Source organism: Carassius carassius, chromosome 2 (genome assembly GCF_963082965.1).
Source record: "Carassius carassius chromosome 2, fCarCar2.1, whole genome shotgun sequence".
NCBI lineage: Eukaryota > Metazoa > Chordata > Actinopteri > Cypriniformes > Cyprinidae > Carassius > Carassius carassius.
This window is the reverse complement of record NC_081756.1, coordinates 29,909,155-29,933,404: the sequence shown is the minus strand read 5'-3', so window position 1 is coordinate 29,933,404 and position 24,250 is coordinate 29,909,155. Positions and strand designations below refer to the sequence as shown.

Below are 24,250 nucleotides of genomic sequence, written 5' to 3'. Positions count from 1 at the left end.
AAAATTTATTATAATATTTTTATAATAATTAGAACAATTTGTTCAATTATATGTTAAGTATGAATACAAAATATGAGAAGTTTAGTTAAAAATAAATAAATAAATAAAACCAATTTTCTTTAAACACATCAATACTTGAGTGTCCAGGTTGAAATCAGATTTTGAAAGGCATATATATAAATATTTATATATATATATATATATATATATATATATATATATATATATATATATATATATATATGCCTTTCAAAATCTGATTTGTGTATATATATATATACACACACACACACACAGTGTAAATTACCTGTAATGGAAATAGTCCAGTATAGAAACTAAGCATGTAATAAAGCCATCCACCACACAGAGAGTATCACAACCATGATGTTCCCCTACCATTCACCCGGCCCATAAAGCTGACAGACTGAGACAATACAGCTACTGGCGTCTGTGCTGGAATAATAGAGAATGGCCAGTAGCTGGCGGTAATATTGCTGGATAAATGATTATTGATTAGATAAAGGTTGATATAATCATTAGCCGTTATCCATTTCACTCAGTGTCTCTGACCTCTCTGCCTCTCCTTCTCCTTTCGTACTGGAGTTGTCTGTATGACGATATGATCATCTGTGTCTCTCTCTCACACACACACACACACATGGGTTTGAGAGAATGAGGAGGAGTGAGAGAATAAGAGAGTGGGAGAGGAGGAACTGACAAGTGTTTTACTGTCTGTGGGATATGTTTGATCATTTCCATTCTCTCTCCTTTCTCTCGCTGTTTCTTTCGATTTTTATTGATTTAATTCTTGCAATTCTAAAAAAAAACAGTGTTCACTTAATTACACTAGGGTCTGAATGAGGGAGAGAAAGAAGACTTGGATTCTGAAAGCACCTGACATGTACTCAACAAAGTAAACACATCCATGATAAATCCACTGGGGACACTATAACATCTTCTTTGTATCCAGTGCTTGTTTGAGTTTGTGTGTGTGTGAAAGACACAGAGAGAAGGAAAGATGGAATGCAATGCAATGCACGAACATAAATAGAATGATTTTCCCCCATTTGTTTAAGAAAGAGAGAAAGAAAGACACATTATGACATAAAACAGCTATTTGGCTGCACTGTTTCACAAAGAGAACAATTAAGAAATTGCTCCACTAGTGCTGTATTTTAGTGTATTTATTTTTTTATTTACATTGTCATTTATGTATCAGATTTTGAAAACACGAACACAATTTATTTGTTATGAATCTTTTCCCTGTAATTTATAGTTTTTTTTTTCTTTCTTTTCCAAATCTACTTTTTTAAATTTTTCACTACGTGTGGTTACCGTTATCTATTTATTTTTAAGGGTTTGTGTGAAAAAAAAGTGCGTGGGACCACTCAGACTGTATTATAACACATTAGACTATAGTTCCTATGGCGGCTTTATTTATTGAATTACTCTGAATTTCCCTCTTAATAGCCGGTTAAGCAGCAACAGACCCTGGTTAACATCTGGCTGCAATCAGCAGAGGAAATCCGCTTCTTTGCCTTTTGTTCTATTTATTCACAAACCCATGCTGGAATTGCGATGTTTATTTAAAGTAATACTGCCCGTACAACTACTGTACAGAGAGACACAGAATTTTTTACACATAATTACATTTCCTAAACAAAAGTGTCTGACAATGCCTGTGGTTATGCTACAATTGTAGAGTTGTGACTTTAATGTTTTGCATGAACAGAATTGTAATTGGGCTGCAGTTTCGCCATTCTTTCTCCCAAAGAAATGCTCTTCATCATTTAGCTCAGCGGATACAAGAGCATTTGTGGAGGACTGAAAGACACATTTTACCAAGTACTTGAATTCCTAAAAACATTCAATCATTCCCCAAAATAAATTAATAATTATAATAATAAGAAGAAGACACAGTACTAAAATGCCAAATGTGTTTTAGCTTTTATTAACACTTTTAAAGTACAACAGTGACTGAGTGAAGGAAAAACATGCTGATCCAGAACATTATGGAATATAATTTCCCACAGAAGCAACACATATGAGTGTTTCTGACAGACAGGTCAGGGCCTTGGCCGCATGAAAACATAGCCAGTTCAAACGTTTCTTCATGGTGATAAAAACCACATGGATGTCAGTTACACAGCTTAAATAAGCATTTGCACAACTCGCAGGCCAGCTCTGCTCACCCGGCTGACTATGAAAATAATTATTGCGTGAGCTGGAGCCCTTGTGGTAGCTAAGCTCCCAGCTAACAACCCCCTGAAGAGCTTCTGTGCGAGTCCCCCTCAAGGTCTGTGTGTATGGAGAGTCTAGAGGGACAAACAAAACTGGCTTTTCAACAATGCTCTTTCTCCCTTTGCTGCAACGTTTACTTTTAGCGATAATAAAATAAATTGTTTAGAAAAAGAGGTAAATATGTGATGACCTCATGATAATTGTGTTTTATAGCTTTGCATTTGCTTAAAGGAGAGAGACATATAGTAATGTCTATTTAAAGGTGCTGTATGTAGGATTGACACCAAGTGGGTGAACGAGTCCAAATTCTAAATATTGGAGAGGGTTTTTTCACCTGGCCCCACAGGCAGGTTGCCAGATTGAAGACAACAACAGGAACGAGCACACTTGACGAAGAATGAAATCAAATAAAAATGTTTTCCACCAAATGGCAACCGGGTGCCGAAATACAACTGGGTAAACTGAACTGGCATTGGGCGGGTTTCACAAACCAAAACAGAGACCGACGTTCTGGCTTGGAATGCACATTTTCAAAAGAGATTAACTGACTGCAGCATTGTTTTTCAGATAAACAAGTATGTTAACTTAGCACGTTTCTTAAATATCTGCAAACATATCATGGTATTTTTATGCAAAGTCAACAAGTGATATATATATATATCACTTTTATTCCATCAATCTTTGCTTTTTTTCCCCATCCTGCAGCTTTGTAAATATTTCAGAAGGTCATCTGTGTGTGTGTGTGTGTGAAGTGTCATTTAGTCAGGTAGGCCACTGTAGTAAACTGCAGCAGGACCGACTGTTAGAGGTGAAGAAGAGTGAGGGAGCAGATGGAAGAGTGTAACTCTAATGGGATGTGAAAGAGAGAGACCGATATCTAATGTGCTTCTTGTGTTCTCCCCTCTTACTTGTCATCTTTCCATCTTTCACTCAGAAAGAGCATCTCTCCATTTCTGGATATGCATGAGTGTGCATGTCCAGTGATGGTGATATGTGTGAGATGATGAAGATGATGATGATGTGTCTACTTGTGTGTGAAAGAGTAAAAAAAGAGAGCGAGAATGATGATGAGGAGAAGGAAATGAGAGGTGACTGAGAGGTTCACTTAGCTGACACAATGATATTAACAGTGACACATCTTTCTATGTGTATCATGCAGCATGCAGTGCTTTCGAATATGTGTCAGCGTTTCTGTGCATATACTTGTGTATAGTTTCTCTTAATGTCTTTGATGATCTTGTTATTTATGCAAAAGTTACTGGGTGAACGTCTGACTATACAGATTTTTGTCTTTGGTTTGGCACAGGTGGATGAATGTGAATAATGCATGAATGTGAACAGAATGACAGACGTGATGTGATTTAGCACTGACCTGAATTCAAGACATCACATCATAAGTGTTATCCATTTCAATACTCAGGATGCCCACTTCTCTGAGAGAAAAGAGAGAAGAAATAAAAGAGAACAGTTAAAAGTAACTTCAAAAGAGGTCAGTTTGTGTTCTGATTCACAGTGCTATCAAACAAAAAAGAAATAATTATTACTAAAAACTGCTTACATCTTTTTTTCTTTTCTTTTCTTTTTTTTTTTTTTTGATGGCTGAATTTTCTGCAGCCATTACTCTAATCTTCAGTATCACATGATTTAAAATAATAATAATAATAATAATAATAGTAATAATTTCAATATGCCGATTTAACTAGTACTCAATTATTACTTGTGTTCAATTACAGATAATATTCATTTACTACTCCTACTCCTACTACTACTACTTCTGTATTAATATAAAAATAATGTTGACAGTTTTTGGTGCTTAATAGATTGTGGTAATCATGATTTATTTAAAATATAAAACTTTTGTAACCTTATAAATTTTTTTACTGTCACTTTTGAGCAATTTAATGTGTCCTTTATGAAGACATTTATCAATTAATTAATGTTGTTCTTATCACAAATTTTTGAATGGTAGTGTTTTTACAGTTTCCACAAAAATATTACACAGCAAACCTGTTTTCACCATTGCTAATAATAAGAAATGTTTCTCGAGCACTAAATCAGCAAATTATAATAATTTCTGAAGGATCATATGACACTGAAGACTGAAATAATGGCTGCTGAATGTTAGCGTTGCTGAAACAGGAAAAATATATAAATTTTACAAAAAAATAAAAATAAAAAATGAATGCATTTTAAACAAAACAAGCTTCTTTCAAAAAAAATATTTTAAAATTATGTATTATTCTAAACGTTTTGTAGTAATATTTATATAGAATAAAGAACAAAATTAAAGAAACAAAGCAACAGAGGCAAATCAATTTCCCTATTACAATATGAAATGTCAAGTCACAGCACGCTGCACACCTACTAATCATATCATAAAAAAAAAAAAAAAAAAAAAAAAACACTAAAATAATCTCTCTATTTTCTCAGCAAAGGCATTAAGTGACCTCCCACTGGTTCTCCAATTATCTGCGGTAAAAAAAGGATTTCTGAGTTACTCAATGTAGATATTAATATATATGATGATCGAACAGAAAAAATACACAGGTTAACCCCTGAAATCACAAGCTTTTCAATTTGTATCCATTTATTTATTTTATTTATTTATATATCTTTTACAGTCATGAAAAACGACCTAATCAAATGTAAAGTGCAAATCGCTTTTACAACTAAGTGCTTTTCCCCTTTCTCTCAGAAAAGCCTGGCCTCTGGACAAGAAAAAGCTAGATTTTTATGTCCAACATTAATTTGCTCAGATCAAACCATTCTGCAGACACTTTGCATGACATTTGGCTGGGAAACACAGCACTATAGAATACAGCTGGACACAGGCCTCAATGAGCCCAGGAACACCAGCAGGCTTCATTTCATTTAGTCTTTACACACAGTGTGAGCCTATTTTTTTGTATTATTGCTACTATATTCATGGTTTTGAATTGCTGAAAGTGTATGTGCACACATTGAGATCATGCACCACGTCTTGTGTTAAAGTGTAATTAATGTAATCGTTTAATTAGTCATCTTCCTTGTGCTACAGAAAGGACAGCTCCTCCAAATCATGTCCATATCCTCCATATACGGATCCCATTTCAAAAGAGAACACCCCCTCAGAGAACTTACACATGCTTGCATTTGGACTCATATCACTGGCAATACCAGCAAAAATAGCTACAGTGAATGAAATGTTTAATTTGAGCATATTTTATTTTTAATTAAATATAAAAGTGCCGGAATCACATCTTTATATTATATTTGCACGTTTAATTAAACTCCTTTCATATTCATCCAATGCCTGTGCATTTTAAATATGCCCTAGATAACTCTCAGAGGGCTGTAAGGAGAATAATGTGGAAGTTCTGATTTACTCAAGCGTCACATCTTCTAGTGTCTGGGTTTAGCCACAGCAATGCTAATCATCGAGCTACAAAGCCGACCCTCTGGGTCTCTCATTGTAAACCAAAGCAGCATTTAATGTTGTGGTGTTTATTCACATTGTTTCTAGATTGTGAATGAAAACGACAACATCTTAAGCAGCAAAATTTGCAAAATACAAAATGAATGTCACTTCCAATACTTTTGGCCACGACTGTACACATATTATCAGATGTCTTCGGGTTGACCACTGGCTGACTTGGTTTACAGTGAGAGACCCAGAGGGTCACCTTTACAGCTCGATGATTAGCATTGCTGTGGCTAAACCCAGACACGTTGTATGTGTGGGTGCGTGTACTGATATGGGTATTTGAATTTGTCCTCTGATCAGATTTATATTCAAAAGCAATGTATCACATAAATTCAGCTGTAATGTGACTATTTGTTCTACTGAGTGGCATCTTGTTCTTTTCCCTTTTCCATATACAGGAAGTAATATGAAAACTAGCTCTAAAGCCATTACCCCAATCTTGAGAAATAATTCTAATATGCTAAGATGCTCAGTTATTAAATGGGTCATATGACGTCGCTAAAAAAAAAAAAAAAAAAAAAAACATTTTGTGTAATGCAATGTGTTTATGTAGTTTAAGGTTAAAAAAGCACATTATTTTCCACATGCTGTACATTATTGTTTCTCCTCTATGCCCCACCTTTCTGAACCGTGTCAATTTTTACAAAGCTCATCGTTCTGAAAAGCTAGGTGTGCTCTGAATAGCCAGCTATCCAGTGCATTATGATTGGCTGAATACCTCAAGCGTGTGACAGAAATGTTACGCCCCTCACCATACTGTGATGAAGATGCAACGAGACAAAACCAATAAAACCCATTACAAACAAGGCATTTGTTGCATCCAGTTAGGGGCATATCTACTGCATTGCGTTGCATATCGCACTGCCTAATCATAAAACCATGTCTGCATTTGTGATTGGAGAAACGACAAACAAATACTCTACACTGCTGAAAACTCGCATTTCAAGCGTCAGTGACACATTCTTTAAATATGAAAAAGTACTTACAGTGTTTGAATCAGAAACGCCAAACGGTCCTTGCAAAGTTGGAATTGTCCCACTTTATAGAAATAACCTTCGTGCACAGACAGCATTGTAGGCTACTCTTCCAGGTTCAGGAAACAGTACTCCGTAAAATGCACTGCACAAATCTGAATATTTGGGTTGAACTGTTCTGGAACAGTTTTGTAGATACAACTTAACCACTGATTTCTAGTTGTGTCCTGTTTTGGGCGGCCAAACAAAGTAGTTTAACTTTCACAATGAAACCTAGCATCTCCACGACTTGGTGGCAGCAGCAACAGCAACACTACAATGAGAATCAAAGTTATGCCTTCTTACTTTGCGTAAACATTTTGGTGGTGTTATGCAAATCTACTCACACAGTGACATAGAAATTTTAATGAGGCGTTTTAGGAGGGTGTGGACGAGTCCACATATAAAGATTATATATATAAAGAATATAAAGAATATCTCTCTGGGTTTGAGACTTTAGTATTTGTAACTTTATGGATCTTATCTATTCACAAAGGCTTGTAACACTTCAAAGAGAAAGGAAAACTTGAAATTGCATCATATGACCCCTTTAATAACCATTCTTATTTTTAATACAGAAGCATCCGTTTCAATAGGCCTGCACATCTCAGCAATGAGCGCAGCCCTATTAAAAGTCATGTTCCATGTGCCCTCTTTTATACTTTGAGCACCTGCCCCTCCAAAGGTCTCAAAACAGACCTATTATAAATGCAAAATTATTATTTTAAATTGTAATAGTATTTCACAATATTAAAGTTTTTTCTGTATTTTTGATCAAATAAATGTAGGCTTGATGAGCAGAAGAAACTTCTTTCAAAAACATTAAACATAGTAATTTTTCCAAACTTTTGGTCTGTACTGTATATATATATATATATATATATATATATATATATATATATATATATATATATTATAACATTATGTTTAAACAATTTAATGCATTCTTACTGAATAAAACAATTTAATGAATCCTTGCAGAATAATTTATATTTTCGTACTTATCCAAGACTTTTGAATAGGAATATAAGCATGCTTTCCATATAAATATTAAGAAGCAACTGTTTTCTTTCTATATCAATAATGTTAGGGCAGTCCCATTTGTTAGAATAATCTTATCCCCTTCGTTTATTTTTCTCCCTCTATTATTAAACTCTCCTAGATTGTTTCGGGGTGAGGCTTCTGCTTAGAGGGCTGAAAAATAGATGAAGCAGAGCATGTCAGCATAAGACAAACACCAGCATAGTGAAGTGGCTCTCACACGTCTGAAAAGACAGCAGAAAGAGAGAGGGGAAAAGGAAGAAATGTTGATATTTTAGGCCAGATGTGGCTCTGATGTGGCTGAGATGTGATTTTTTTTTTTTTTTTGCTCTCTTTGCAACTTCGTAAACCTTATTAGTTTGTTCCAGAACTTCTAATCTCCCCTCCTCCTTGTGTCACAGTCACCAGGTCTTTTGTTACAGTTTCCAGAGTCTGATTTCCAGGGTTGGGTCTTTTGACAGGTGGTTGATGGGAGTTTGTGTGTGTAATGAGGAAGGAATTCTGATATAGAGAGGCTGTATCAGCATTACATCACACCTCATTAATATAGCAGGCCTGCACAAAATAAATAAATAAATAAATAATAAAAAATTGATTAATGGATTAATGTCATCGCTGGCACATAGCCGTAGCATTAATGGCCACATGGGGTAAACACACAAACACATTCTGATGCATGTTATCGCTTTACATCACTTAATGCATTCGATTCTTTATTATAAATAGAAGAAGGGAAAACAGCTACAATAAAAAACGATGTAAGAATGCCATACACAAAAGGGAAAAAATGGCCAAGTGGAATGTAAAAAGACAGCAGTATAATGACAGCAAGTTATAAAAAGTTATGAAAACACATTTCGGATTATCTCACTCCAACTCAGTCACAATCAGTGACTCACCCCGATCTCTGAATCATGACACTCATTCCAATGAATATAGATTGGGGTCTCTAGGATTATCAACCTCATGGGAGAAGAATACTGGGAGAAAACCCAGTCAGGAAGCTAGAATGAGTCAAGCTCCATCTGCTCTATAAAAACACACATATGCCTTGATTGGAACGGCTGGATTTCACTAACAATATATGGTTGCATTGTGAAGAAATGCATTCTGTATTTCTTCAAAGACCCCCTCTTCCCGAAACATCCTGTTACACCAAGTGGTAAAAAAAAATCTAACATTTTGGTCAATGACACCTCAGTGATGCCTGAGTGTTAAATAATGACGGCCTTGTTTGATGGTCAGTTCTGTTGACCTTGTAGGGCTGCATTTCAGAGTCCACTTGCATCATTATTAGTGCTAAAACAGAGCCGGGGCTATTAGTTATTCCGTTAGGAGCTGTCAGCCGGGTCTGGCCGTGTTTGTCTGGTTTTCATTGGGGTAAACATTTGTTCCAGTTGTAGATGTTGTGCGGCAGGAACATGAATCAGGGACGAGAGGCGGAAAGAGCTCTGACAGCTGCAGCTCATTACCACCACCATTACTGCTATAGGGGGCTGCTGGGGGAAATTCCCCCATCCAGGGAAAACGTTCCTGTTTACCATATACAGGTGTGGATCAGGTCCCGCACACAGAGATGCATGGCAATCACATGCAGGCTTATGCACACTCACAAAATGAATGAAAACCTGCCGTTTCGCTCATACACACACAGACATTCTTACATCTACGGTCACACTCAAATAAACACATGGACGGGGGTACACACAGACACACTCGCTTCCTCTCCCACACACATCCTGCACACTCTCACACACTAACAATCAGTCTTTATTGTGAGCTGATACTAGAACCTACACCCCAACCACTCTGTGTCCTTCACACACACACTCACATGTTCCTTCAATCACAACTGGCTCATGCCTGCTTTACGTCATTACGTCCAATCAGACAGAGTTTCACGATCCCATTAAACTGAAAGTTGTTTTCTTGGTCCTGCTTTATATTAAGTGGCCTTAACTACTATGTACTTACATTTAAATTAAGCATATGCTACAATGCACTTATTGTGTCCATCTTTTTACATTGTACTTATATATTTAAAAAAATTCTGCATGTAATTACATCTGTAATTCAATTTTGTAATTACATTTTTAATTACACTGTTGTTTCATCCCTTACACCTTAACCCACCCTTAAACCTACCCATACCACCAAACCTGTCCCTAACCTACCTTACCTGTTCCCAACCTCAATAGCAGCAAAAGTGTTTTGCAATACAGTATGAACACGTTAAGTACATTGTCCTTTTTTTTTTTTTTTTTTTTTTTTTTTTTGTGAGTACATAGTAGTTAAAGCCACTTGACATAAAGTGGGACAATTTTCTTTTACTTAGTCATTCTTTCACCACTACATCAAAGGCAAACATTCAATCATATGCTGTGTTTCCCCCAAAATTACCCAGAACAATTGTACCAGGAACTTTTTCCCCAAGGAACTATTTCACCCCAGACCTGTTGCTTTCTGCATTTCCACTGCGGCTTAAATAATCAGGCTCTTCACCCACATTTTGCTCATTCATTTTATAATCACAGTCACCCATCATATATCTTCAGCACAAGCAGACATCACAAATCTTTATCGTACATAGAAGTTCCAATCACTGTCTGTTTCGACAATGATAATCTGCAGAAAATATTTTCAAAATCAAAACGCTGCATGCAGTGAACACTGGAGCTATGGTGTTTGTTTTTCACATTAATTTAATGTGTAATAAACATTAACATTAACATTAAACATTAATTTACAAATTTCCTTGCGGGAAATATGTTACTGCCTGCTTGGTTGCACCACAGGTAAATTTTTTGAGTCATTAACTTTAAACATATATGGTATTAATCTTGAAAACCAAATGTAACCAACATTCTATTCTAAGAATTTGACATGTGTTTTAAAGAGACAAGTTAATCAACATTAATAATGTTGTCATCATTTACTCACCCTGATGCTGATCCAAACCGGTATGGCATAACACACACAAAAAAAGATAGTTTGAAGAAGTTTTTACTTTATGGACGAAAAGCAGACATTTCTCAAAATAGAGAAAGTACACAAAGGACAAAAAAGAAGAAAAAAAAGGCTTAAAATTAGATTTTAATTTTATTAATTTTATTTGGTGAGGTATCCCTGTAAACTAGACTACTAGTCTAGTTTAAAGGGATATCTCACCAAAAAAATAAGAATTAAATTAATAATAATAATAATAATGATTAAATAAAATCTCATATATATATATATATATATATATATATTTTTTTTTTTTTTTTTTTATTAATATTATTATTGTGGATACTCTTATTTGTCATTGACCCTAACATCAAAGTAATTTCAAATTTCTCCCAAACAGTCCTCTTCTTCCAATCTAACGTGTACATGATTCTTCAGTTTTGGCTTTGATGACCACAACATAAGCTACAGCTGATAAAACTGGGTAATGTTTTAATTTTTCTGCTGCTCTCCTTGAAAGCATGAATAAAAAGAGATGAAAAAGCACCACGTGTTTTGATTGCTCCCTCCTTCTTTGACCTATGCCAATTTTTATCTCAACCTGATTTAACTTTGTAGATCAGACTTTAATTCTACTTGGGTACCAAGCAGAGCTTGTGCTGTGTGAGTCCGGCCTATAGCACAGCTGGGTCTCCTAGTCTCATGGGTGGTGTCACCAGATATTAACCTTTATTCATAAGATGTTACATGAAACAATGAGTGCCTGCTGCTCCCCTGGGTCTAACCTGTATGTTGTGCTGTGTTATATTGCAATGGTGCATTTTATATGGTCTCACATTGAAAATTGTGTTTAAATTTGGGAGTAACTCAGGAAAACAAATCCTTTGTTAGAGCAGTCTTACTTGGCCAATAAACTTCAATTTTAACATTAACTCCACATCTCCTTCTCTGACTGATGACTAATGCTCTCCACTTATATATTGATCACATACAACATCCAGCTCTGCCTCTGCTCCATATAAAGCATCTCTTGTCAATATGATAACAGCATAAATAATCAACATTAGCATCAGTAACACAGCCCTCAGTAGTATTTAACCTTAAGTCTTATTTGTTCATGCCTTAAACTGATACACCTGATACTCATACTTGTATAAACACCCAAATCCTGCAGTTCTACCTCAATTTATTAATAATTAATTAATTATTTGTGTAACTTTAGGATGGCCAAGAATTGAAGTTGTACGCTGTTAACATCTTGCAAAATTTTGCGCAAAAAGAATTAAATGAAACACTGCGTAAGTCTTCACTATGCAATTTACATGCAGTGATTGCGATTGCTTAGATTAAATTCAATGCTTTCCTTTCTTTCTCTTTTTTTTCTTTTTTTTCTGTAGACGAATGAGGGAAAAGAAAAACTAACAGGTATTCACATGCCTGTAAAAAAAAAGAAAAAAAAAAAAAAAAAAAGAACAAGTGCGCAATAAACACAGCACTTCCTTAATCACTCTTTTCTAATTTCTTGCTTGCATCGGACACTTTTGGAAACCAGACTGAATGAAATGATAGAGCTGAGGCTAAAATCTGGATTAGCATGAATAAATTAAATTCATAAATCTCCCTTATTTAGACATCTGTGTAATTAAAACAGGATGAAAGTTCCAAATAAAGTAAACATAGTCATGTTGGTGTAATGCTCCACTGGGGCTATTTCAGACTTCAAACTGCTCTCAGTTTGAAGGTAGAAACGAACTCTCAAATATCTGCGGTTCGTGAGAGCTCCACTATGGAGGCAAAAAACAAACAAACAAACAAACAATAAATAAATAAATAAATAAATAATAATAATAATAATAAAAAAATAAACCTTTTTAGATTTTTGAATGTTTTTTTTTCTCGTCCTATTCTGCATTGTCTTTTCTAAATTTCAAAGTTTACCAACTGAGAATTAGACAGTATCTGCAGATTACACTTGCATTCATTTGTTCATATTCGACTGGCCATTTTAATGAAAAGTTACTTTATTTATTTATTTATTTATTTATTTATTATTATTATTTTTTACTGAACCAACAGCAGTTTATAAGCAAAAAATGTTTAACGAAGCCACCATGAGACTGATGCTACTGCGTCAAATAAAACAAATCATCATTCCAATTTTCTTCAGCGAATGCGGAAATTAAAATGAGCCTCCAAGTGGAATAACTCTTTGTTTATGATACAAAAATTATTTCTCGATAAATAGTGGCAGAGATGCCTACTCTAATTATAAAACAAAATGAAACAAACATCCACGGAAATTAAGTCAAGCATATTTTACCAGTGAAGGATTCATTAAAGTATAAACCTTTTCTCCTGTTTAAAGAATGATGTCCAAGTTCTTATTAGGAACTCTGTTTGATAATGCCACTCTCTTCTCCCTCAACAACAATAAATCACAAGCCTGAATATTCCTAAATTTGGAAGATTGTGAATTATTAATACTAGGATACTACTACTACTAATTACGTTTAAAATCATACTTTAAGACTTTTTAAGCTGTAATTATTTGTTAGGCCTATTCTTCAAGTTAAACAGATGTTTCTAGTTTTGACATTAAAAACAGTCGTTATTTGATATTTTAAGAGTTTAACAGACAAAAGATACAGAAAAAAAACTACTATTAAACGCATGAAGGATAGCCTACACATGGAGAAACCCACAGAAAATGAAGCGAAACGGACAGAGACGTACCTTTTCTTCTCTTTGGATAACTGAGCACAATCACGGTTAGTGCTGTAATTTCTGACAGAAATAACACTGTACAACTTCTTAAGTCTACGTAATCTAAAATAGTACATTTTGGGTTGATTTTAGGGTACGCACATAAGGGGGCGGTTACAAACATCTGCGCGCTCACATTCATATACACTCATGCAGCTGTTCTGTTCCACACACGTGCACTCAGAAAATTATTTGAAGTTGGGACTTAAGATGGAATTTTCTCATCTCCGTTAATCGTTTATATATTTGTTCCTATTTAGATATATGCATCTATCTGCACTTATGCAAAGTACACATTTGAGGGAGAGATTTACGTGTTCAATAAGAGTTTAACAGAGAAATTAAAATACATCCACATGAGCACAGTCTCTTACTTTGTGCTTATTTTAATTTTGCATATATTATAACGTTAAATAGCCTAAGTCAAATGAAATTCGCGGTTCCCAAGGAACTTTGATAATGCAATTAGTTTCGCTAGTAGTCACATGCTTGTACACCTAGACAATCAAAGAAATATGCTCCAGAAATAAACACCGATCTTATATTTTATATAGGCTATACATATATTTTCCATACCATTATCGCGGTAGCCTAATTGATAGCAAATCAAAGTAATTCACATCAGTACAAGACAAATACATTCACTTCATTCAGACTTTACAACATGCCAAAAAGACAAAAATATTAACAACTTAAATAATAACAGGGTAATAGCCTAACAAAACAATAAAAAAGTTGCATCATTTTTTTATGAATAATTTTGAGAAAATCTTAAAGTCTATATATATATATTTTTTTTTTTTGCTGCCATTACTCGTCTGTAGGCTGGCTATATTTAATAGTTGTAGCATTAATATACACTAACTTGTGGATAACGGGGAAACATTCGTCCAATAAAGTTTGAAAATACATCGTCATGCAATACTCGGTGTAGCTTTCTGATGCACCATTATAGGTAGGCTAATTTGATAATTACTTATTTCTTTTAGGATAGCCATCGAAAGCAATCCCCGCTAAGCACTCTAATCTTGCTTTATCAGGTGTTTGATGAAGAAGAGAAGCTGCCTGTAGTTAAAGCGACTCCGTGCGGCTTGTGTGTGTCTCTGTGTGTGTGACACTGATGGATGCGCCAATGGTTATACGGACAGATGCTTGGGCGGATCTAACGGCATTCACACATGAGTGAATGAGATCGGGTAAAAACATCCCGGATCCGTGAAAGACTGCTCTTCCCTTTCAATCTGCAGCTGTGAGGTCGACGCGCGGACATTCAAGAGATTCTGTACATTCTGGTTTTATTGAACACTACGACTCTCAGTTGCCCCCTTCTCCGAGGGCTCGATGCGATTTCCTTTGTGGTCTAATGCGAGAGGAGACAGCAAGAGCGCGAGGCTGGGACGTGGAGTTTAGTGGAAGCGGCAGTGTCTGACAACTCACCCTCAGCTAGTAAACAGAGTTCCCATCTCCCCCTCTCATCCAACACGGACAACTTCGCCCTTTGTCCAGTACAAAGAGTTTACACCTGACTCCAATTTACGCTTCCAAAAGCAAAAAAAAAAAAAAAAAAAGAAAGAAGAAAAAACTCTCTCTTTATAACACCGTTAGGCTATGTAGCCTATTATTCATTATTATTATTTTTTATTTATTTTTTTAGCAGGTGCCACGGAATATCTGGAAAATGTTGATCTTACCGTCTTAAAAAACTCCATCCTGTGAAGAAAACGTATGACAACGGATTTTCGAAAGTGACATTTCAGGAGAGAAATGCGTCTGCGAGCGAGAGGAAGACGCGTGTGCTTCGCCCAGTGCTGGTTTTAAATACCTGCTACGCGCCCCACAAAGAAGGCTAAAAAGTGCTATTAGCGGCCAAGAAAGTGTTTGGCAACAGCTCAGCGATCCATGCTCTCGCGGCAGCAGCAGCGCGGCGCAGCCCGAGTCCACCCCCTCCTTCTGATGTGCGTTATTACAAGCAGGAGTACCCAATCAAACACCTATCGCATCGATTCTCTCAGCGGCTTCCCAACGCGCGCGGACAAAATAAGCAAACGAGGCAGCGCGCGAGCGACAAGTCCATCCATCTCCTCTTTTAAGCTTTTTATCTTTACCCTGGTTTGTGTATTATAAAAGAGATGGACGTTTGAAAGACGGTGGGCACTTGGAGTCTTTGGGATTTTCACAGAAATCTATCGGCGACAGATGTTTTTTTTTTTTTTTTGCCTTTTCAAATTGTATGCGGTAAACGTTACTCGGACCGGACTCCTCATGGATAACACGTTTATTCAAGCGGTCGAGTAAGTAAAGCTTTGCTCTTTGCCTTCGTGAAACATTAATGAGGCGACTGCTGCCTGCCTTGCACGCGTTTTTATGCTTAAACAAAAACATTAACTCAGGTTGTTGATTTGATATACACATATGTAAGTGTCAGCCATTGCAAATCTACAGTGTTGTGTTTGTGAGCTGCTACTTTTACCATTAGAGTGCATCGGGGTTGGCTGCGGTAGAGAGAGACACACAGAGAGAGAGAGAGAGGCATATGCCTACCCACATGACATGAGCTAGCTAACCCATTCGAGATGGAAGGAGTTAATATGACAGTGCTTGATGTTTGCCTCTGTTTGCAGACTTTGAGTGACGCGATCATTTCGTTTTCCTTTAAGCTTGCCTGTTGCAGCTTCCAGCGCGGAGTGAGTGAGGATCGCACTGAGGCACGAGCGGTTTTCCTCCCCACTGTCTCCGTCATATCCAGAAGACGCGCGGGGGGGAAGAGAAAGCGGGAAGAGACGGAAAATCCCGCTTCGTCTTCATCCTCTTCAGATCTTGCCGTCTGATTTTTTGGTTTGAAAACTGCCAATACATGTCAGGCGTGTGAAAGCGCCCCGGGTGCCGTGTATCAGAGCAGAAGCGGAGCAGCTTCTCGGGGCTCCTGAAAAAAAAACCCTGAAAGAGAATCATGCCGCGGAGGAAACAGCAAGCGCCCCGGCGCTCGGCAGGTACGGCTCCTCTTTTTCACCTCTCTGTATTATTATTATTTTGCACTTTTTCGTAGTCACAACGAACGTGTGTGTGTGTGTGTGTGTGTGTGTGTGTGTGTGTGTGTGTGAGAGAGAGAGAGAGTGTGTGTGTGTGTGTGTGTGTGTGTGTGAATGATCAGAAATTATTCACTGCTCCATTGCGAAATGACGTGTATAAGGAAAAGTGTTTTTTTTTTTTTTTTTTTGTGGAAAGGTAGGCTTTTGTATTAAGTTTTTTCATGCTAGTGTAGAAGATCGTTTGAGGCCACGACGTGCCATTTCCTTCAGTCACAGTAGTCGACTGGCTGAATAATAAAACTCGCGTAGTTTTTGTACTTTGGTCAGTTCCCATGCAGCTAAAGGTCTTTTGATTGTTCTCTCTTTTTCACCGCTATCTTTCCTCGCAGGGCGGAGATATTGACTCCATGAATTAGAGATCTATAAAGAAGCGCAGGAAAAAAGGGTTTGGGTGTCAGCTGACTGTCATGACTCTCTTTGATGCTCGCCTTCGTTGTTGTTTTTTTTTTTTTTTTTGATCTCCGTTTCTGGGAAAGACTCTAAGATTATTTTGTAGCCGACGCACGAGGGGTCTAAGAAGAGCCTTTAATGGACAATTGCCATCTTTGATTTGACGGCAGATTGATTACCTGTCATCCGGCTACTCTTTGATCTATTCATTCCTGATAAACATCAATAAATCACTCGCCATGGCAACGGCACAACCCCGTGACGTCACGTCTGCTCTAACAACCGCTCATTTAAACATCTTTAATAGCTGCTTCTCTTCTTCTTCTTTTTTTTCACATAGGCCGGATTCAAGGCCAAATTTACTTCCGCTGATCAAAGACCACAAACACGAGGAACATGGAGGAAAAAAAAAAAAAAACTTTATTTTTTTATTTTTTAATTTTTAATTTTTTTTAATCAACTGTACAAAAATAACATGTCATGGGATAACTTATGACATTTTGATTGTTAGTTGACAAATTTGTAACACGGAAAAATTATGTAGTCATAGAAACAAAAATATTGTGTAGCTAATGTGTTTTTAGACCTTCATTGTAGCCTCTTTTTATGCAGTTACTGTTGTCATAAAAAAAAAAAAAAAAACTAGAATACTTACATCTTGTGATTTTTGAATCCTTGCCTAAACTTTACTGGGAGACACTAAAAGCCTTTGTGGATTAATTAAACACTGTTAGTTTATGATAGACAGCAAAATATTTTTGCATAAACTTTTTCAGGTGAATATCTTATCTAAATTAAAATAGGCAGACTATTGACAATCTCATTCAACAGTTGCAGACAGTTAAGTATTTATGCATAAAGACTGTGCATTGTCAAGAACAAATATACAGTTTGATCAACACTGAAGCTCTTGCATGCACACAAATATAATTAGAGTACGATGCATTACATTACATTTATTCATTTAGCTGACCCTTTCATCCAAAGCGACTTACAATTGCTATATATGTCAGAGGTCACCTCTGGAGCAACTAGGGGTTAAGTGTTTTGCTCAGGGACACATTGGTGTCACACAGTGGATTCGAACCCGGGTCTCTCACGCCAAAGGCATGTGTCTTATCCACTGCGCCAACGATGCACTCATGAACAGTCCAATAAGAGGCACACCTACAATCCTACAGACACACACACAAACACACACACACACTAATAACCTAATCTGGAGACAGAAGAATGGTTTGCTCCATTAGTCTGACCCGTCAAAGAAACTTTGTTTCATATTTGATTTAATTGTCTCTCCTTTGACAGCCACATTCATCAAAAGCTCTAATGGTCAATCAGAAGTTGGCAGAGTGAGTGCTCTCATTTTGTCCCTCCTCTCCTCTCCTCTCCTCTCCTCTCCTCTCCTCTCCTCTCCTCCTCTCCTCCTCCTCTCATGCTCCTCCTCATCTCCTCTCCTCTCCTCTCCTGTTCCTGCTTCTCCTCCTATCCTCTCCTCCTCCTCCTATCCTCTCCTCTTCCACTCCTCTACTCTTCCTCTTCTTCTTCCTCTCCACTCCTCTTCCTCTCCTATTCCTCTCCTTCTCCTCTTCATCTTCCTCCTCCTCTCCCAATACGATAGGCTTTTGCTTTACTTAAATAGCTATTGCCTAATGGACATGCAGAGGTAGAGGAAAGGAGGGAGGAGGGGTGACTGAGAGGCTTCTCATTTCAGAGGAGTAAGAGAGAGAAAAAATCAGGCATTTATGCCTTTGATGAGCGGAAGAAGACAAATACAAGAGCAGGCTGAGAGCCTTTTTTCTCTCTTTAGATGAGGCAACCTCCTGTGATTTTTTTTTTTCTTTTTTAACTCCCTCTCTCCTTTCTTCAAACCAATGCCCCTCCCCTCTGTCTCTCCCTGTTCTTCTCACTCCATCCTCCCCCCTCCCTCCCAGCAGCCCTCACAGCTGCAAGTTATAAGGTTGACAACTGCACTGTGGCATACAAAGAGTGATGACAAATTGATTGCACCGTCGTGATGGAAAGAGCAAAAGGAAAGATGGCAGATGATGGGCCTTGATTAGGAACTTTGGGAAATCCAGTCCCCTGCAACCCTTGAGCTCTGCATGAGAAAACTTCGCCCTCCCTCTCATTTCAGACTCGTTCAGTCTCTCCCTACCTCCCTCCTCCCACCAAGTCTGGAAGGCCCGCTCAGCCGTAGAAAAAGAAAAGTTGTTTTGCCAGCTTCATTAGTGTTCACCTAATTAGCTGTAAAGCTGATAGATTCCTGACAGGCCTAATGATTGGAGATGACAAGCTCCGCACACTGTCATCCAGCCCAATTAGGTTTGCAGCTAGTTTGATGTAATCAAGTTGATATTACACAGTCCTCCATGCCTTTAGTTAGTGCACTAACTCAATTTGCTGCTGCAGGTGACAAATGGGCCGGGGTACCTGGGTAATCATGTTGGCTGGAATAAAGCGCTTTTAATGGTCAAGAGACTTAAGAGCAACAAGAGCAGCGAGGTGACAGAACAGAATCAAAAGGCGCAGAAAAATTGTGTTGTGGAAGTGCGTCATGCACTTTATTTTATTTTTTGGTGTGGAAAACTTGCCTGCTATCTATTTGTTCAGTCTACACTAGCTATCTCTCTTTTTAACAGACAGACACGGCACTCTTCACCCCCCCACCCCCCCCCCCCCCCGCCCTGCCAAAAAACAACAAGATAAAAAAAATAAAAGACACCCATTCAGATGCAGGCAATGTACTTTAATAATACAAAGTTAGCTGCTAAAGCACACCAGTGTTGGAAACATCCACGTGCACTCAATACCTAAGTGTTGATACTACTTACAGTATCCTTGTTATTTACAGTCTCGGGTCTTAGTTTGGTGAAATGTAATCTTAGTACGTGCATTTAAACTGAGCAGATTTGATGTATGAAGACAGATAATGTTGATATTGGTCATTATATGATAGTGTGCATAGCGTGTTTAAAGTTAGTTTATCTGCGTTAGAATAAATGCTAACTCTCAACATGGTGTTTAGAGTGGCTAAATTTGATTTATAAAAATATTTGGGTTGAGACGAATGTAACGGAGGCTGCACTAAGATGGATTGCAGTCGGGGAAAGGAGCTGATTTCTGTGATTTTGTGTGTTTGATTGATTGCAGACAGGAAGCAATGATTAATCAAACTCAAGGTGCGATCATGTGGGAAACACCGGTGGGCTCGTAAACACAGTCACATAAACATAATCATAACCCACATGTGTGCTTTTATGAAACACGTAGCGTTAGTTATGATAAGTACAGACAAAGTTTCAAAAAGAATATTAAAATAGTTAATTATCAAGTTTTATTCTGTGTATCTGGAAAGTCTTTTGATTTCTTTGCAAATTAAGAGTTGTCCACTTTGGTTCAAGTTTTTTTTTTTTTGTTCTGCTTCAATTTAATTACTTAAATTATAATGAAACATCATGGTGACTTGATTATGTTAATTATCCTTATTAAAACCTAGTTGTGATAATCATATGTATTATTAAGCAAAAAAAGAAAATTGTCATGTACACCACTGTCCAGAATTACATTTCTAATTACAGATTTTTTTAATATACAATTATTTTATTCACAAAATGACTAATCAAAAGTTTCAATACTAATGCACATCCGGACGGATAGAGTTTATATCTTGATGTTTTGCATGTAATGAGCGTTAGAGTCAGATTTTCAAATCTAACAGGAGATCTAATTAAATACCATCTGCAGCACTTTAATAGGTATTTGAGTATTTCTGTATCAGTTTTCCTAATCTGACAGCATTATGAATAAAACATTTTGTAATTACTAGATGGTCATTTTATCAGGAGAGGGAGTGGTTTGTTACTTTGCCTGTTAGATATATTGTTACACTGAAATTATGAATTGCTGTTGTGGCAGATTTTTCCTTTCGTTTACACAGTGGCTGGACAGAGGACTGTATTTGGCCCTGTGTAGGTGTCCCTTCAGCCGTGTGTGCGTGTGTGTGTGTGTGTGTGTGTGTGTGTGTGTGTGTGGATTATGGGGCCTGAGTCTTCGTCCTCCTCACATTGCTCTGGCCCGAACCCTGCGTTTCTAGGCAGCCAACTGACACTATGATTAGCTATGGCTGTCCTCCGCCTTTTTCACCGCAAGAAGTGAGCAACAATGAGAAGGGTTAACAGCAGAAAAGGCAGGGAAAAAGCACAGGAATGAAGAGGAAGAGAGAGAAAGAACGAAGGAAAGAAGTATGGGGGTTAAGCGAAAAAGCTGTATAACCTAACAGCCAAACAGAGTGAGAGAAATAGAGAAAGAGAAGGGAGGGAGGGCAAGTTCTCCTCCCTGTGGATCCACGCCAGGGTTGATGGTTATAAACAGAATTTTTTTCCTGAATCTTCCGTCATGGCTCCCATTAGCTTGACAGCTGTCAATTAGGGCTCCCTTGGTCTCGCGGGCTGCAGTTTATTGCAGGCAGTAGATGCTGTCATTTCCCTCACAGATTCGCCTTGAGCGTTATCAGGAGCGTTCACACAGTCAATAGCTGATGCATCAGCACTTATTTCTTAAATTGGTTCACAAGGCTGCATCCTTCCCTCATTTTTCCCCCTTTCTACCCCCTTACTATCTCCGTCTTCTCTGTTTCTCCCTCAGTTTTCTTTTCATCCCTTCTTTTCCAGAGATTGTTTGGTGAAGATATGATGATGAACGACGACTGCAGCAGGGTTAATGAGAGTGCAGGGCGATTCCGTTGTTTTTGTGTGACTTGCTTTTACACACATTCTAGCTAACAAATACTTTGACAATCTTTATTTTATTTATTTTTTTATTTTTTATTATTAGATTCATCGGTTGATCAGATGTTCTTCATCTTGGCCACTGCTGTCATCCAGCAGTTATGATAGACACTTTGTGCAAAAATTGTTTATAATATAAAGGTTACAGTGTAAAGTGATTTCACAGTTTGAAAGCAGCAGGAAAGTCGAAATTACCAAAAAAAAAAAAAAAAAGATCCTCAAAGTATCAACTGGTAAAATTATTTTTCTTTTATTTTATGCAGGAACACATTTATTCCTTTGACCGTATTGACCATAATCATAACATAATATTGTTATTTTTCCTGTACTGAGATGCATGAATATATGGTGCATTCATTATTTTTCAAGGCCTCACTTAAATGTACGGTTTTAAAGTGAATATTGTTTTGATCCAGATAATTTCCCTCCCTTTCTTTTTAATTATATGTGATTGACCTAAATGCAGACACATTTGTACTTTTATGCCGACGGTAATCGCTCGCTTCCTGCTGTTAGTTCAAATTGAAAACAGAAAATGCTTGCATTGTAAGAATATAATATAAAATGTAATGTTAATACATTGTATAAAATGTATTATATAATATAAAATGTATTGTGTTACATTGTAAGTAAGCACATTTCAAAACAATACGTTGTACGTTGTTTTTTGTTTTTGTTTTGTTTGTTTGTTTTCACTAATTTAAAGTGACTTTGTTGATGGAGGCTCTCCGTGCACAACACAAATCCCCAACTGATAACTAAAATCAATGTTTTGTTTTGTTAGTTTTTTTAATGACAGATTATCATTCATTATAATTAATTATCCTTCATTTTATCAGTTACAATTGTGCTATTTCAGCTCTACATTAAAATACAAATAATATTTTTCATTCTGTTGAAATAAGCGTTGTTAGTGACATTTAAACTAAACATTTTGAGTAGCTTATCTGGCATTTACATGTCAAAAATTACTAGAAAAATAAACATGTCTAAATGTTTATGTTCCCCTTCTGTGTTTCTGTGTGTTTTGATTCGATGAAAAGTTTAAATAGTTTTAGTTCAGAATGGTTATGAGCTGTAGTTTGTTGACGATTTCCTCTGTTGTTGAGAGAATTAGGACTACATGCACCTTGATAGTTTACAAAGCAGTTCCCACGTACCGCAGCAAGTGTTGATCAGATCCGTATGCACATCTTGCAGAATATTGTTTATTTGACCGATCTATAATAAACACTGAACCCTTCCTATGACACCCAGCATATACCTCCGAATCGTTTTGTTGTTTCACGTTGGCGATTGGTCAAGATTCTTATCCACGCTGCATGATTTTCTGCTACTGTGGCCTACACCTCTTCCGGTGGGGGAATCTGGGAGGAGACAGGAAATGAAGAGGGTTTCTGGGATCTGTGTGTCTGGTTGTGGTAGATGGTTATTTTTACCATGCCCGGTACTGTGAGGGATATTAGCTTAGCCTTGCACAGAGGTGCCACTGAATATCACAGTACTAATGAATCATCCGGCCTGCACTCTTTCCATTTGCTCGAGTTGCTCCACCTTCCTACTCTGTCCCACTCTGAGCGATACTGTAGTTCTTTGTGTGTGTGTCCATGAGGTCGGTCCACTCTGGCAGCTACACACAACTCTGAGAGTTCCAGTGTAGTCCAATGAAATATGGGTGCGTGGAAGTAATCCCTGTCATGTCGAGGAGGGATGGGGACATGCCGAGGGAGGCAGAGAAAATAACACAGAGGGAGAGTTAGTAGGGGGCAGGGACTAGACTGTAAAGATTTTGGCAGGGGGCTGGTTGTTGGTTTGGTTCAGAGTGTCACTTAATGGCAGGGGTCTTGCCCCACTCGTCTCGGCACCCTCCTCTTCTTTCACTCCGAGCCTGAAAACTGACAGCCATCAGTCCTGTGTCACTTTTTTATCACAGTGTGTTAGTGTGTGTGTGTGTGTGTGTGTGACAAGCAGGCTGCTTTTTGATGGCGGTGCCGGTGATGAAAGGCAGAGCAGCAGAGAACGAGAGCGAGAGCGAGAGAGGGGCCCTAGTAATCAGGGCCAGCCTGAGCTCTGACATCCTTCTCCAGCCTGACAGGCCTCTTCCTCCTTTTCTCCTCACTACCCCGACTAGAGGAAAGAGAGAGGGGGCGGCTCTCAAACGCTCACAGTCTCCTGCTTTCTCATGTTCTGATCAGTCTCAGATGCTGGGAATTATCCCTCCTTCCTCCAAGTTGTGGTTTTTTGATGAATGTAGAGGAAGATGAGGGGAACGCGCCTCACAAGGTTCTGGGGTTATTACTAAATCTGCCGGAGTCCCTAGTGCGCTTGTTTGTCCATGTCTGGATGCATCTGTGCAACCTCTGTGCACATATATGAGTATTTATGCACAATGATGCACATTTTCCTGTGTGTAATGTAGTACTGGCATTTCCTTCCTGTGCGTTCCCACGTTTGAATGTGTTTGAACGCATCGCCTGCTTGGGTTCGTTGCTCCGGTTCTTGGCAGAGGCAGGC

At 37.6% G+C, this 24,250-nt stretch overlaps 1 protein-coding gene across 2 annotated transcripts in view; it reads left to right on the top strand.

Annotated features, from left to right (window-relative positions):
• The first annotated feature begins 15,163 nt into the window (after positions 1-15,163).
• LOC132107983 (teashirt homolog 3-like) overlaps positions 15,164-24,250 on the top strand; it is a 36,585-nt gene continuing 27,498 nt past the window's right edge. Inside the window, exons 1-2 of one of the 2 annotated variants that reach the window (XM_059514385.1) lie at positions 15,164-15,758; positions 16,125-16,457. Coding sequence is in view for 1 of the 2 variants with exons in the window: in XM_059514375.1 (XP_059370358.1) it covers positions 16,418-16,457 (40 nt within the window). In the remaining variant the exon portion in view is untranslated. The remainder of the gene's footprint in view (positions 15,759-16,124; positions 16,458-24,250) is intronic. The other variant, XM_059514375.1, reaches the window with a different exon arrangement.